We start from the raw sequence: 15,707 nt of genomic DNA, 5'->3' as shown, positions 1-15,707 counted from the left end.
AGAGGTTTAAGAAACATGGGTATAGCAACTTCAAGGTTTTTGGGATGTTCCATCCCCTACATATATTGTCTTCTCTGTATCAATAATGTGAACATCCCATTATTGCTTTGTATGATATACAGTGTTTTCCTGCTTTCTCTATATTTCTAGAGACATATAAGCATAAACCTCTCCATGCTGCCTGAGGAAGAACACCAAGCTTGAAACGCGTTGCAATCCAGAATATCTGCTGATTCATGCCTTTTCTGTTCTTTATGCCATTTAGTGCCTGTATTCATGCACATACCGAGCATATCCAGTTCTCTCACTTTTTTCTCCTGTACTGTTTTCTGAGTATTTTCACTGACCTGTTTGGGAAGCTTTTTCCACTCTTTTCTGTGGTTTGTCAGACTATATACAGTATGTTGTTTGCAGCGATGATTTGTTTTTCTTTGGAACATGAATGTCAAATGCAGAAAGTTATTCATATGTTGTATTATTGTGTGTCATGTGATCCTATGTGGGATGGACCATTTTTTACGTTATTACATGGAAAAAAAGTCAGAATTAATTAAACTTCCAGTTGAACTTACCAAAGGTTATTATACAGTAACCTGACAGTAATCATTACTGTAATTTTCTACATCTATATAAAACACAGACGATGGGAATAAGACAATTACATTTTAATCAACACAGTGTAACAGTTTAACTTTTACATCACATATCTTGTAGCAGTTTAAGTTTTACGCAAATAACAGCTAATTTTAAAAGAACATTTTATTTCCTTGAGTTTCACTTCTGCTGACATCCATGGTCTTCGAAAATACCGATCATCTCCTCAATGCCCAAACAGGTCCGTCTGTATGCCGCAGTTTGACAGTCTGCGTTCGTAGGCCAGTACTCGATCCAGGTTCTCTCACCAAGTACATACTGATACCTGAGGAGAGCAAAGTAAAAATCATTGTATGTTCATGTGGTCAGCTACCTGTAGTGCTCTAGATTTAACTTTTTGGATTGAATTATAAACAGATGAAAAAGCATGACTCCTTCCCTTCCATAAAAGGTAATATAGCAACAAACTAAGCTGCACATGACAGGCAAACCTGATTTTGTGTATGTTTTGGTAATAGAAAGCGGTGAAACAGTTTATTGGAGATGATGTTATGAGGGGGGTGCACACACACAAAGACCATACTTACGATTCCTCCTGGTCATCATAGAAAATATCTTTGGATGTGCCCATGATAAGGAAGGTTTTGTCAGGCTCCAGATCTAAAGCATCTCTGCAATGTGGATAACTCAGGAACGCGCGCAGCTTACCCTCAGGATCCACATCAGAACTTCCTGTAATTACAATGCAGGAGAAGAGCAAGAAAATGCTTAAGGATTAAATGCATAACTAAAGGTGCAGTATGAAACATAACTATTGTATTCTCACATCTTCCAAGTGGAACTATACTTAAAGCAACAGTTTGACATTTTTGAGAAATGTGCACATTCGCTTCCTGGTGACTCAGATAAGAAGAATGATAACACAATTATATACAGTAAGTACAGTGAATATGAAGCTACAGCAGCAGCCAGCCAAGTAAGTGGCTAGCCTGGCTGTGTCCAAAATCTGCCTACAAGCACCTCTAAATTTCTAATTAACATGCATCTCATTTGTTTAATCTGTTCCAAATGGGGGGGTTATGTACCAGACTATTTCTTGACCAGGACCAGTAACTTCCTGCAGTCTCCACTAGTTACCTGCCAATGCAAGCTAAATTATCCAGCTGCTGGCTGTAGCTTCCTGAGAGTGGTATTAATCATCTAATCTCACTCTTGGCAAGAAAGTAATTTCCCAAATATTCCCCAAAATGTCAAACTAAAATATCTAAGGTAGTGGCAAAAAATGTCACCTATTTTCAGGCACTTTTGTTTCGTTTTGAAGGTTCAAAGCAGATAAATACCCACCTTCCTTGATGACTTCTAGTATCTGCATTGTATAAATGTCGGTGGACCCAACGTGTTCAAAGTTTTCCACTCTCACTTTGTACCCTGAGGACAGACAAGATGCAGATGTTAGCTCACGTGCTCCCTTACTTATTCCCTCAATCTTTCACTAACACAAATGCAGTCCATCTACATTCTCTTACCAAAATCAATTGTGCTGGTCGGTGTAGTCTCACATAACTTAGCTGTGCGCTGATGGTTGGTGATTCCTTCTTTCTTCTGCATACTGCAGTTCTCTGGAAACAGACAATGGGCACAAAATAAATACACAACTGATGACCTGATGACCTAAATAAGCACATGTGCATATGTGTGGACAATAGTTGGGAACTTCTTTATCAGAAACATCAGTTTCTTCTACACAGCCATACACTGCTTTCCCGGACCCACAGTCCCTGACATCCTGGATAGGCTCCTGGAGCTGCTGCGCTCAGTCCCGTCCTTGACCAAACAAGTAATAGTTCATGTGGGGACAAATGATACTGCTCATCAGCAGTCTGAGCTCACCAAAAAGGATTTTAATGACCTCTTCAAGTTAGTTTCAAATCCCTAAGTAGCTGTGGAATGACTTTCTTTATCTCTAGTCCAATCACCACACTTGCCTGTGGATCAGGGCGTTTCAACAGACTCCTCAGTCACAATATCGGCTTTATTGACAATTTTAATCTGTTCTGGAATCCACACTCTATATTTAAAGGCGATGTGTGCACTGGGAACCTCCACTGGCAGCCCTGCGCCTCTCCTTGCCATGATGGTCCTGATCAATGCACGGTCTATTGGAAATAAGTCATTTATCCTGAATGACTTATTTTGTAGTGAAAGTGTAGACTTTATATTCTTGACTGAAACATGGCAGCAGAATATGGTAGGGCTGCTTGATTATGGCAAAAATCATAATCATGATTATTTTGGTCAATATTGAGGTCACGATTATTTAACACAATTACTCATTGGAAAGAATTAGACCTCCTTCTGATCAATAACACATTATTTAACCATGGAGCTCCGGGCTGATCTTTTTGTTTCACTGTGCCAATCAGTGGTGGCTGGTGACTCAAAAAATTGGGGAGCGCAGGAGGAAAACCAACATGGAATCTTACAACAAACTGCATCATAATATATCATTGTCCCTCACCTGACAAGATCGGAGGGGTGGGGGGCAATTTTATATGCCGATAAAACAATTTGCTTTCAAAAACAAAAATCCCTGAGTGGTGACATTTAGCATATACATATTGTTTCTAAACAAAGAATTACTCATTTTAGCCGCGGAATGGTTTAGAATGTGTCTAACAAATTTTACTAACAAAGAGAAATTCAAATTTATAGTATTTAAAGTCATACAAGAACCACCAGTCAAATGTAAAATTGCACACAAACCCCCAAACTTAGCTAACAAAAAGTCCAAAGCTTGCTGATGTTTCAACAAGGTCAATCTATGAGACTTTAAAGTATCCTTAATGAGTGAAAACTCTTTCATAGTCCATGTTAGTGTAGTAGAATGGAAATGTATTCCTGTCTGGGTTAAGCAGGCCTGTAGTGTTTTAGTCTCTTGATTACTCGGCGATCGGTAGTCAATCATTGTCTGTGGGTAGCCTATAAAGGCAGGTAGTTGTTTTCGCTGCACTCCCCTGACGCTGAATGCACGCCCCGTCTCGCTGGACTTCTGGAATTGCTACAGATCCCTCCGGGGTGACTTGCCTCCCTCAGAAGTGACCCTCTCACTGTCTGCTGTCAGTCCCCATGTGTAGTGGCAGCTTAGGCACCATAAACTCTGTCCTCCCCTGAGCTTGCATATGCTGCCTGATTGGACTGTGGGCCTTGGTCAGCATTTAGCAGCTTCACCTGGGAGCTGCTGCGGCAATTCTGGCCCACGCCACAAGAATGCTGCTGCTTTGCCTATAATTGGTGTTAACAATCATCGTCTTTGTTAAGAATTGTTTGGTCGGGTCATGCGGTATTGTGGGCCAGCAGAACCATGACTAGTATTCTTTTAGCTGAGCCATTTTAGGTGTGTGAGTGTGTGTGTGCATTGTGAGAGGGTTTTTTTCTTTTCTTTTGTAGTTATCGTTTGTTTACTCACAGTTTTGCTTAGTTCAGTTCATTCATTTGTCTCTACTTTATAGCTTACATAATGATTTCACATACATAATATTGTTTTCATGGCTTATTCTGTTTTTTTTTTTTCGTTGTTCAAATACAGGGCTTTTTTTATGTCTGCAATAAATATTGTTTGGTGTAGTTTATTGTGTTTATTTTGTTCCTAAGTTGCTGGTTAGGTGTTCAATCATCTGACCAACTGATATTGTTTTGGAGAGTGTTTCTTTAGTTTGATTTTGTTTGTTTGTTCATTATTTTCTTTTTCTTTTTTTTCTTGTTTTGTTACACCACTGGCAGGAGGCCCTTTTTCTATAGCTGTTGATAACCAGTGTTAATCGTTTCAACATCTGGGCCACTGTTTGGTGTTTTTGTTTGTTTGTTTGGTTGAATACTTTACTGACTTTGTATCCCTTTTTATTTTTCAGAAGCTGAGTGCCCACGGTGGTATGGTTGGTGATCATAGGTGGTGGTTCCTCCTTTTCTGTGTGACCCTTCACCATTGTGTGTTTGTGTGGATGTGTGTGTACGTGTGATTCGGGGTGACTCTCTTCTGGATACCTCTCCTACCTCCCCTCCACTGGTAAACCTCAGCCCTGAATAATTCCCCTGACTTGTCAGTCTTTATTCTTATTCTGTCTTCCGTACGTTTTTTGCTGCGTTTCAACTGCTGCGTACTTTGTGCTATAAAAACCATTCAACTGTCAATCTGTGCAACTCATTCAGCAGATGTGTGCTTGTATTTTTCTGAAATGTAACATGTTTCAGCGATTTTATATAATTTTTTAAAACATTATGTTGCCACAAGCCTCCTCTCTCTCAAAATGTAAATACATTTCACATAGGACTTATAGTTTTTGAGATCTGAACCTTAATTGATAGAGAGTCCCTGTCATGTTCTCATAGACTGCAATACAGTCTGTAGGATGGGTGTCTTCTCTCACTGCAGTTCCTTAAACTTACAGATTCTTTCCTCCTTCAAACACTTTTTACACATATCATTCATTCTCATGTTAAACTAGTCTTGCTTTCACTAATGATGTACAAATCTCTGGGCTTCAAGCTCTAGTTTGAGACAAATACATTTTCATCATCAAAATGGAGATTTTTTCTTCTTATTACTAGGAATGTCTGTTGGCTCAGTGGTTTAGAACACTGCTCTCATAATCAACTGTCCTTTAGATGACAAGGTTGTGTGTTCAATACTCATAATATTGCTGTCATGTACAAAGTTGCTTTCCATCTCTCTCATGTACCATAAGTCAATTCCTCTCTAGCTCACTTTAACATTATCACCTAAAGTGTGGATTGCTATCCTTGTTAAATACATCTTTTCCACTCTTCCAGATCTGGTCTGAGTAGTCCAGTGATTTAAGCTCATGTCACTTCTCAACTCCTTTTAGATCCAAAGGTTGTGAGTTCGAGCCCCACTTAGGGCAGAGCTCAGTAGAGTTGAAGGATGAAAGAGTCCAGGTGATGTCAATCTGCTTAATGAACTGAGCTGAACTGCTTTTTTGTCAATTTCATGCAATTGACAGACTAAATAGCAGAATCTGGCCTAACATTACTGTGTGATATGTTAGCTCAGTCCATAGCATCGCTGTCTTACAAACATGAGGGTGTAGGTTCAGTTCCACCCATTGCTGATTTTAATCTTGGTAGATTTTTCGACTGTGTTCAGCTTCCAGTTATGCAATCTAAATTCGCTTTCAGCAATCACACACAATTTCTACAGAAATTACATTTTCTAGTTATTCTTATTCTTCCGTATGTTTTTTGCAAGCTTTCAACTCCTCTATACTTTGAGCGATAGAAACCATTCAAATATCAAAATGTTCAGCTCTTTCAGGACATGTGAGCTATTACTTTTCAGCTTTCTATCATAATCCAGTGATTCTATATCATTTTTTTAAATATTAAAATTTATAATAGAAAGTCTATGGGAGGAATGTTTGAAAGCTAATATCTCAAAAACTAAAAGTGGTATAATGTTGATTTTTGAAGTACAGGTGTCCCATCTGTAAATACTTAACATATTAAAACATGGTACCAATAGCTCCACCATGTGGTCAGTTATTAAATGTTTTATGTTTTGGCTAATAACTCATGAACGATAAGATCTATCAAAAAAATATGGCCAGGATGTTCCTTGGATGATGCTGATTAAACTAATATAGGCCACGCTCATTTGCGCATATAAATTTATTCCGCCATTTTGTTTTTTTCAAGAAACATATGTTTTGCTTCTGTTGGCACATATTTCATCCAATCTTCATGAAACTTGGTACATACCATGTTTAGAGGACCCCGAATACAACTTATTAATTTGTTTTCAGATACCACTTACAGTTTGTCTGTTATTGGTAAGCAAACTTTTGAAGGTCTGGCCTAATGCACTTAATGGTCAATAACTCCTCAATACTGAGTCTAGATTGCGACCAAATTTAGGGATGTTGTACACAAGGTGACCTCACAGAAGTGTGTAACATTTCATAAGTTTCTGCCCAAAGGGGGCGCTAATGAAACGAAACTTGGTACACAGGTTTTCCATGAGAATCTGCACGACATACTGAATCATGGCACCAATAGTCCCACCTTGTGGTCATAAATAAAACACCACCATACTACTTATTAACTACTAAATCTCTTAAATGTAACATGCCATGATAATCAAATTGTATTTGTACAGATGGAGATCCTGAACAAGTGTTTAGTATTTTCAGCAATGCTTTGTGATTCCTTTCAGTTTCAGCATTCACACACATTTTCCGCAGGAAATGCGTTTCTAGTTATTCTTTTTTTACTCATTTTTGCTAATGTTAAAATAAAGAATTATTGATGGTTGGAACCACGTCTCTTGCTTCTTAGTGTAATGAACCTGATTGCCTTTTTGGGTTATTGGCACTGGTCTTAGGTAACATTTGTCCCTGGGTAAAACCTCCAGGGTGGCGTAGTTGGCTTTGATTACACTGGTTAGTGCCCTACATACTATTCTCTTGCCACATTAGCATCATTATACTAAGCATGATAGCAAGCTGACATTAGAGTTGCTAGTGTGGCTGTTTAATCTTCTGTCGGCGTCAAGTCCTCCATCTTTACTCAGGTGCAATACTAAATCGCTGCAGTTTACAGACAAAGCAGAATGATCACCCCCAAACCACTGATCAAGATATGCTTTACCTCTTTGAAGCACATTGTTCGTGTTGTGTTTATGTGTTTCTTTTAGAAGAATTTTAGGTGTATGGTTTGCTTAGGTATGCTTGCTGTAGACAGATTTGATCATCCGTGAGACTTCATCCTGCTTACCTTCAGCACATGTGCATTCAGTATTTTTGCAGAGACTCAAAAGCTTGCCAGCGGTTCTCTCTGGATGGTAGAATTTCACACAACGTGTCTCTGCAATGAGAAAGAAAGATATTTAAAAATTAAAGCTGCAAGCAGCAATGAACAGGCCCTCGCGCCTCTATGCACGTTCGGCCATGACGCAATCGAAGGTCTTCTGTCACGGGCATGTAGATGTCTTCAGACCCGGGCTGTTTCAGACAATGCAAGAAGGAGATAAACATCACTTCCTTTGTCCCCCCCCATTCTCTCTCTCTCCCTCTCAGTTGGAGAGGAGAATGTCACTCTTCTTGTGAAATATCCTCATAAATCCCATGACTTTGGCCAAATCCTACATTAAAAATCACATTTTTTTGTACGAAATTTTGTTGCTAATCCATTGATACAGGTTTCAAAGTGGTCAGACTTATAGTTTAGACATCAGAACCATTTGTTTGACACAAAGTCCATGCCTAGAGATTGCCACCCCATTGGTTTACATTGTAAGGTGTGATGTGGCACTACAACTTTCAGGGCTTACAATATCTAAACTGTCGGAGTTATTACAAAGTTTTTAACAACTTTTGTTCAGCACAGTGTCATAAGTCGTGTATTGAAGTTTGAAGCCAATACCATTAACGCGCTAGGAGGAGATAGCGTTTCTTGGGGGTCCAAAATTGGCGCAAAGTTGTACTTTGATGGGCATGTTGCAGACTTCCTGTTGGATTTAGGTTAGGGGTGTTGCATATGATTTGTAGGTCTTGATGAGAGGAATAATTGAGTTTTGGTTGAATCTCTCTACGACATTCCTACGGGCCGTGGCAGCCATATTAGATACATAGGTGGCGCCATAGAGCACCTTGTGGCACTTTGGGGGATAATTTTTACATTTTATCAAATTTTTCACCAGACCTGATGTGTGTGCCAAATTTGGTGAGTTTTTGAGCATGTTTAGGAGGTCAAATTAAGGGTTGAAGTGGCGTAATAATAAAGAAAGAATAATAAGAAGAAAGAAACAACACACGAAATACAATAGGGTCTTCGCCCCTTTGGGGCTCAGGCCCTAATAAGAAAGAAACAAACACATGAAATACAATAGGGTCTTTGCCCTTTGGGGCTCAGGCCCTAAATATTTTGTGCTGATTGCAGTACATCACAAAATGAACATAAAATACTTTGGGAATCTAATAATGTCTGCTTATTCATCCTGTTAATTACTCTGAACATTTCTCAGCAGCAAAGAAAAATCATGAAAATCACAGAGGCAGCATATAGTATAAGTGTCTTTGAGACTCACGTTCATAGTATTCATAGACAGACACAGCAGCTGGTTGTAAGACGCCCACTCTCAGCTTCTGATGAATCCTAAAAGCAATCTCCTCTGGATGTTCTTGAGAAACCTATGGAGAGATGTAAGACAGAGGTGAGACAGAGATAAATAGAGAAAGAACAAGGCAGAGAGAAAAGGGGTAGAGGGAGGTAATACTGATGCCTTGCCTTGTCCAGGTAGATGATGAGTGAGCCTCTTTCTGACAGGACCGTGTTCATCTCATATTTTGCAATAGTGCGGGCATGTCCTTTGGACAACTACACACACAAACATACACACAAACATGATTAGACAACTTTCTAGACCATAAAACACATCTCTATATCGGTATGTGCATATCTGTAAAGACTCTTACTGAATCGAGGTCTTTTGTGTTAACGGTGAAGCCAGTTAGCAAGCCAATATCCAAGATTGACATTTTTGCATCACGCTCCTTGTCCTTAAACCTGAACACAGAAAATGGACAGAATATTTTAAAAAACAGAGTAAAAAAGATGGAGAAAAAGAAAGTGAAGGGGAGCTTTTTTAATCAAATATCAAATTAAATACAGACATGGCTGAAAATATTGGTATCTTCCATCTTTAAAAAAAAAACAACTTATTTTTTTCTGTATTAAGGTGAAACTGACAGGAGTATATAGTATCCATCATTCGTTATTTCACATTGAATATAACTGAAACTTTGCTTTTGATTTACAACTTAACATATTATTTAATACAATAAAACAAATGAAAATGACATGGCCAAAAATATTGGTACCCTTAAGTTAATATTTTGTAACACAGCCTTTGGAGGCAAAAACTGCAGTCAAGCGCTTTCTGTAACTCTGTATAAGGTTTCTGCATTTCTCCACCAGTAGTTCAGCCCACTCTTCTTGAGGAAACTGCTCCAGTTCTCTTAGGTTTGATGGGTGCCGTCTCCCAACTACAAGTTTTTGCTCTTTACACAGATGTTCAATGGGATTAAGATCAGGACTCATAGCAGGCCACTTCAGAATGGTCCAACATTTTCTTCTCATCCACTCTTGGGTGCTTTTGGATGTATGTTTGGAGTCATTATCCTGCTGGAAGACCCATGACCTGCGACTAAGATACAGCTTTCCGACACTGGGCTGTGTGTCTCACCCCAAAATGCTGTGATAGTAGGGATGTGCAGAGAGCCCAGTATTTGTATTTGTATTTATATTTGTTGAGTTCTCAATCTCAATCTCAATCAAAACACTGTTCAAGGTGAGTGGTGCATTATTTTAATAAAATGAAAGGGTACCAATAATTTTGGCCACGTCTGTATCCTTAAAGATTTCAGATGTTTCAAAAAACATTTTAAATTATGAGAAAGAAGCAAGAAAAGTGTGAGGTGAGGGTCGATAATGAAGAAATAAATCAGGGACTCGAGGGGCAGGGCGATTAAAAATCATTGCTGATTTTGCCCTTCTTCTGCATCCTGCAGGCAATTAAAAATTATGGTAAAACTGAGTGTAAGTAAACTTTTTTCACAAAGTGCCTTTCAAAACCAGAGTTACAAGGTGCTGTACAATGCAAACAATTGAGAGAAAAATAAAATAGAATAAAAAGAAAAGAAAAAAAGTTTAACAACACGTAATATCAATATAAGAAACAATAAACCATAAAAACTACACGGAAGTCAGATACAACAATAAAAACAATGAAAGTAACACAGAGATCAATCACACATTACGAGATAAAGTGCTTATGAAACAGGTGAGTTTTTAAGAGCTTCTTAAAACTACTGACTCAGGACAGCCAGAAGGCATTGGCAAGTAGACCTCAGTGATCTCACCGTGGCCTGGGGACACAATAATTCAGAGATATAAAGTGGGGCCAGCCCGTGTAGTGCTTTATATGTAATTAAAAGAATTTTAAAATCAATTCTGCATTCTATTGGTAACCAATGTAGGTTGACCAACACTGGTGTGATGTGTGCCCTAGGTTGTGTATTAGTTAGCAGTCTGGCAGCCGCATTTTGGACCAACTGGAGCCGAGACACAGAAGAGTGACTCAGGGTTGTGAACAGTGCATTACAATAATCAAGACGGGAGGACACAAAAGCATGAATTATTTTTTTCCGGATCTTGATAGGATAATATGGCTTTTATTTTTGCAATGTGTCTTAGATGGAAGAAACAGGATTGGAACACTTTCTTTATGTGACACTCAAAGTTCAAAGTTTTTTGAGGCTTGCTTAACATTTACTGCTAATGGGCCGATACACTGCTGTACTTTTTCATTGTCTTCCAGGACCTGTATAAGTTGTTTATACACTACTTTCTCCAAGACCTTGGAAATAAAAGGAAGTTTGGATATCTGTCTGTAGTTATTGGGCAGCAATGGGTCGAGGCTTGGCTTTTTTAAGAGTGACTGAACAATTGCATGCTTAAAATAATCAGGCACACAGCCAGAGCTAAGAGAGCTATTTACAATGGAAAGTAAGTATGGTCCTAATGAACAAAAAACATCTTTAAAAAGAAAAGTTGGAACAATATCAAGAGAGCTAGAATAGGGGCGCATTTGGGAGACAATTGCTGTGAGATCTTCCAATGATATTGGGCTAAACTTGCACAATAATGAAGCATGAGCTTGACAGCCTACTCCAGTGGTATGAGAAGGCAATATTTTTGACCTTATATCAGTGACCTTGTCTACAAAAAAAGATAGAAACATTTCACAGTCAGTATTTGAAAAGACAGGTACAGGTGGAGGGGCAGGGTTCACTAGTTAGTCATGTATGCCTCAAAAGCGAGAGGAGGATAAGGAGGTGAAGTGTGCGAGCTACCAGAACTGGACAGCGGGTGCTCCGTCTGCAAGGAGTACAGCTGCTCAGGTAGAATAATCTGTGCAGGTGGGTAGGAGCGAGGAGGCTCAGCCCAAGGAAGATCTCCTGAGCGTCTGATGACAGCCTCTGGCAGCATCCTATGGCGCCTCGTCCCAATTGTGGGGTAGCGAGCCACCCGATCTGGGCTGGCCACAGATGGAGGAGATGCAGTGGTGACGGGAGGGGCCAAAGCTGGAGTGGGGTCTGCTGGCTCGGACGCCGTCAGGTCTGCAGAGGCATCACCAGGATGGACCGGAGCCTCATCCATCCGGGAAATAAAGAGGTTAGAGAGAGTGAAAGGAGGTGGTGGAGAGACTCTCCCTTTAACCAAATCCCTACTTTGGCCGCGATGAACCACCTCAGCTCAGGACGGCTGGGACGGCATCGGAGTGGAGCTGTGAACCAGGGCCATTCCCATGCCGACCTCCGGATCAGCTGGTGGCTCCAGTGCAGCGGCGGAGGTGGTGGTTTCCAGTGCCCCAGGAACCAGCTCTCATTCGAAGGAATGGCCACCCGCTTCGGCTGCAGGACTCTCTGGGTGGGCAGTGCCAGTGTGCATTTAAGACAGCCAAGGAAGGGTGGTTAGAGGCCGAGATCAGTTGTGACATCAGTGAGGAGAGCGATCGAGCCGCCTGGGTGATAAGGCTGGAGGACTGCATATGGGAGATATGCTTTGCCTGGGCGGTGATGATTGAGATAAAGCTGTCAACCAGCTGATTCTTTTTTCAAAGTTCTGTCTTCAGGGGGAGATATGTTACAATAACTAAAAGTATATTAAAATATATATGGCATAAAACTGGTTCAAAACTAGATAAAAAGGCAATTTCTGACACAGCTTCTGGCGGGTGAGCGACAAAGGAGAGCAACAGAAAGAGCAGGGAAGAAGTGAAATAATGAAGGACCATAGCTTGTTAGAAAATGTTCTGTATAAAGCCATGTTGCTGAAACACAAGTCAGTGTTACGTCTTGATTGTACTCACAAAACTTCTATTTTCAGCTTGTATGTCTTCTCATCATCTTCCATTTTCTCTGGAGGAGCAAACAGTAGATGTAGTATTTAGTTTATTAGTATTTTACATAGTTTTTCTCATTAAAGAAAAAAACTTAAGGAACACAAAAAGCAACAAATAAAGACTAATATATAAAGTGGAAGAGACAGAATTACCTGGGAGGAGCTGCACAGACAGGTTAAACTGTTGACAGTCACTCTCCTTTTCTTTAGGCAGAGCGTAATACAGTGACACCATCTGTCACATAGACAAAAGTGCATTTTAATATTGCATTCATTGTGATAAATGAAATTAAATAATCTGGAATTCCAAAGGGACACATCAATACACAACAGATGATCCGAACAAAAATATTATCTTTTACTTACTGTCAGCGTTGCTTCTCCGGTGCCCTCGGCAGTCACTTTCACATTTTGGTTTATACCATTGAACTGTTGTGATTTAAATAATGACACAAACACACGCACGGGTCAGCGGGGGAAACACACGCAGAGAGCAGAATGCATGATGGTATGATATGTGTGATGCATGATGAGTGTGTGTCTCACTTTAGATGTTCTGGTGGCATAGTGGTTCTCCTTGTTGAAGTTGAACTTGTCAGGCTTTGACTTGCCTGGCACTAGGATGTCGACATGCAGATCATACTGTGATTCTTGTGCATTTGCCCAGTACTCAGTTATGGCCTGATACACTATTATGGTAGCCTGGAGGGAAAAAGAGTGGGTGGGGGGCAAAAGAACTTAACAAAAATGCAGTTGATGCACAAATAGTGGTATATGAATGTCCAGTATCAAGGTTGACAGAGATGTCTGTGTTACCTGAGTTGATCCATAGCCTCCACCCACTCTCTGCTGTTTGTTGAACCATCTCACAACAGGTCTGGCATCCTCAAAGGCCTTTATTAACAGAGGGCAAGAAAAGGGTTGAAATCTGTTTGATTGACTGTGTATTTGATTTTTTAAATCTTAATTCTGTTATGGTTATACTTTAAATTATTTCCTGTCAGTTTCTAAAGCCTACCATAGATTGTTAGATTACCAAATCAATTTTTCCTATTATTATGACACAGTCATCTTGCTGAGACTCAAAACTTGTCTGATAGAATCAATCAATCACAATAAAACATAATATCTGCTTCATTCTTACATTTGACATTACTGAGAGACATATTTCACTGACTTTGGTTTCCAGTCAAGGAAATGCCTCTCTTCACCAACCATCTGCCCTTTAAGTGAGCTAATAAGAATAATGACTCTCTTGTATGTTTTCTGTTACATGACGTGCTGGTGAAACACACATAACTGGGACGTACTCACCTCGGCCTTGACCAAAGCCAGAAGGGCATAAGCTGTGGCTTCTAGGGTGTACACACGTCCCTTGAGTACAGGCCAGTGGGATAAATCTGAAGGAGACACAGACAAATATTTTTTATTGTTATGCTGTACCTGTGAAAAGCTTACTTGACTATCTAACCTGAAAAATGAATAAATATTGAACCTAATCCGTGAAAAATTAAATAAAAAGTCTGACTGATGAGGCCGATACTGACATTGATATTTAAGAGTTAAAAATATCAGATATTTGTCTTTTAATATTAACACTTAACATAACCAAATATTTCTGATAAAGATCGATTAAAATTTCAAAATTCTCATATTCGTACTGAGCAGCACACTTTTGAACAGTGGCAGATTGTAACTAAGTACATTTACTCAAGTACTGTCTATAAATACACACTTGAGGTACTGAGCTACTTTGTATTTTCTACTTAATATTGTTGTTGTTATTATTGAATTATTATTATTGAATTATTATTATTATTGAATTATTAGGGCCCGAGCACCAAGCGGTTCAAGGCCCTATTGGATCTGAAGGAATGATTGTTCTTCTTCTAAAACAAACACATTTTTGAGGGACTAAACGTACGCGAAAAGTCGTTAAACTTTGCACATACATCAGAAGAGGTGAAAAAATTTGATATTTTATAGGTCTCGACGAAAATGGCTCAACAGCGCCCCCTAAACTGTATCCCGTGCTGCATGTTTCACCAACATGCACAGAAATTGGTACACACATGTATCATGCCCAGACGCACAAAAAAGTCTATAGGAGCAAAACCATAAACCCAACAGGAAGTCAGCCATTTTGAATTAAGCGACCATTTTGGAAATTTGCATGCTTTCTATTTTAACAAACTGCTCCTACAGATTTCATCAGATTGACTTCAAAATTAATGTGTCATCTAGACTAGTTTGTGATCAAAAGTTATTAAAATCATGAGTTTTCTCTGAACGCCTTTGCTGTTGCGATGCGGCGAATTTCGATGTTTTCAATGTTTCGCCATAAAACTGGAAGTCCTTAGTTTTCATCACAAGCTGTTACCATAGCAACACATTGTTCACCACAAAATACAAAGCTGTTTTTCAGGGGCTAGACATGTTTGAAAACTCACAAAACTTTGCACACACGATAGGTCTTAAAGTCTGTAATACTGTATAGGTGGCGGGCATGGATGTGGCAGAATGGCTCGACAGCACCCCCTACAATATTTCAACAAAGCTAACCTGCGCCACATTAAACCTACATGTACGAAAATCAGTACACACATGTATCATGCCAGGGCGCACAAAAGTCTCTTCGACCCATAGCTTAAACCCAACAGGAAGTCGGACATTTTGAATTTAGTGCTCAATTTTGGTGATTTTGCATGCCTTGTATTTTAACAAACTCCTCCTACAAAATTCAACACAACGACTTCAAAATCAGTGTGTGTCATTTAAACTAGTTTGTGATCAAAAGTTATCAAAAGATTTAGTTGAAGCGCGTTACCATGGTGCAGAGTTGAGTTTTGATGTTTATAACTTTAGTGTAAATGCTCCAGTCTGCACCAAACTTTACATGTCTGATAAGAGTCCCGGCCTGAACATGTCTACATGACAGTTTTCCATCAGTGATACAAACTGGCGTAATAGCGTCCCCTACGAAATTTCAGCAAAGTAGCCCCAGCAGCAGGCAAAATAATGGACAAAGGAAGTGATGTTTATGTCTTTCTTGCACTGTCTGAAAACAGCCCGGGTCTGAAGACATCTACATGTCCGTGACAGAAGCCCTTCGATTGCACCGCAGCACGACGTGCGTG

At 39.6% G+C, this 15,707-nt stretch overlaps 1 protein-coding gene across 1 annotated transcript in view; it reads right to left on the bottom strand.

The window, feature by feature from the left end:
* Nucleotides 1-650: 650 nt before the first annotated feature.
* LOC121888741 (complement C3-like) overlaps nucleotides 651-15,707 on the bottom strand; it is a 35,429-nt gene continuing 20,372 nt past the window's right edge. Inside the window, exons 30-43 of the mRNA XM_042400264.1 lie at nucleotides 13,885-13,970; nucleotides 13,387-13,464; nucleotides 13,117-13,272; nucleotides 12,937-12,999; nucleotides 12,724-12,805; nucleotides 12,539-12,587; nucleotides 9,081-9,171; nucleotides 8,893-8,982; nucleotides 8,693-8,795; nucleotides 7,381-7,470; nucleotides 2,121-2,213; nucleotides 1,939-2,022; nucleotides 1,182-1,326; nucleotides 651-919 (exon numbers count right to left, since the gene is read on the bottom strand). Of these exons, the coding sequence (XP_042256198.1) occupies nucleotides 775-919; nucleotides 1,182-1,326; nucleotides 1,939-2,022; nucleotides 2,121-2,213; nucleotides 7,381-7,470; nucleotides 8,693-8,795; nucleotides 8,893-8,982; nucleotides 9,081-9,171; nucleotides 12,539-12,587; nucleotides 12,724-12,805; nucleotides 12,937-12,999; nucleotides 13,117-13,272; nucleotides 13,387-13,464; nucleotides 13,885-13,970 (1,355 nt within the window). The 3' untranslated portion in view covers nucleotides 651-774. The remainder of the gene's footprint in view (nucleotides 920-1,181; nucleotides 1,327-1,938; nucleotides 2,023-2,120; nucleotides 2,214-7,380; nucleotides 7,471-8,692; nucleotides 8,796-8,892; nucleotides 8,983-9,080; nucleotides 9,172-12,538; nucleotides 12,588-12,723; nucleotides 12,806-12,936; nucleotides 13,000-13,116; nucleotides 13,273-13,386; nucleotides 13,465-13,884; nucleotides 13,971-15,707) is intronic.

The sequence above is a fragment of the Thunnus maccoyii genome, chromosome 2, assembly GCF_910596095.1.
Source record: "Thunnus maccoyii chromosome 2, fThuMac1.1, whole genome shotgun sequence".
Lineage (NCBI taxonomy): Eukaryota > Metazoa > Chordata > Actinopteri > Scombriformes > Scombridae > Thunnus > Thunnus maccoyii.
The sequence above is the reverse complement of the archived record's forward strand: the minus strand, read 5'-3'. Positions and strand labels throughout refer to the sequence as shown.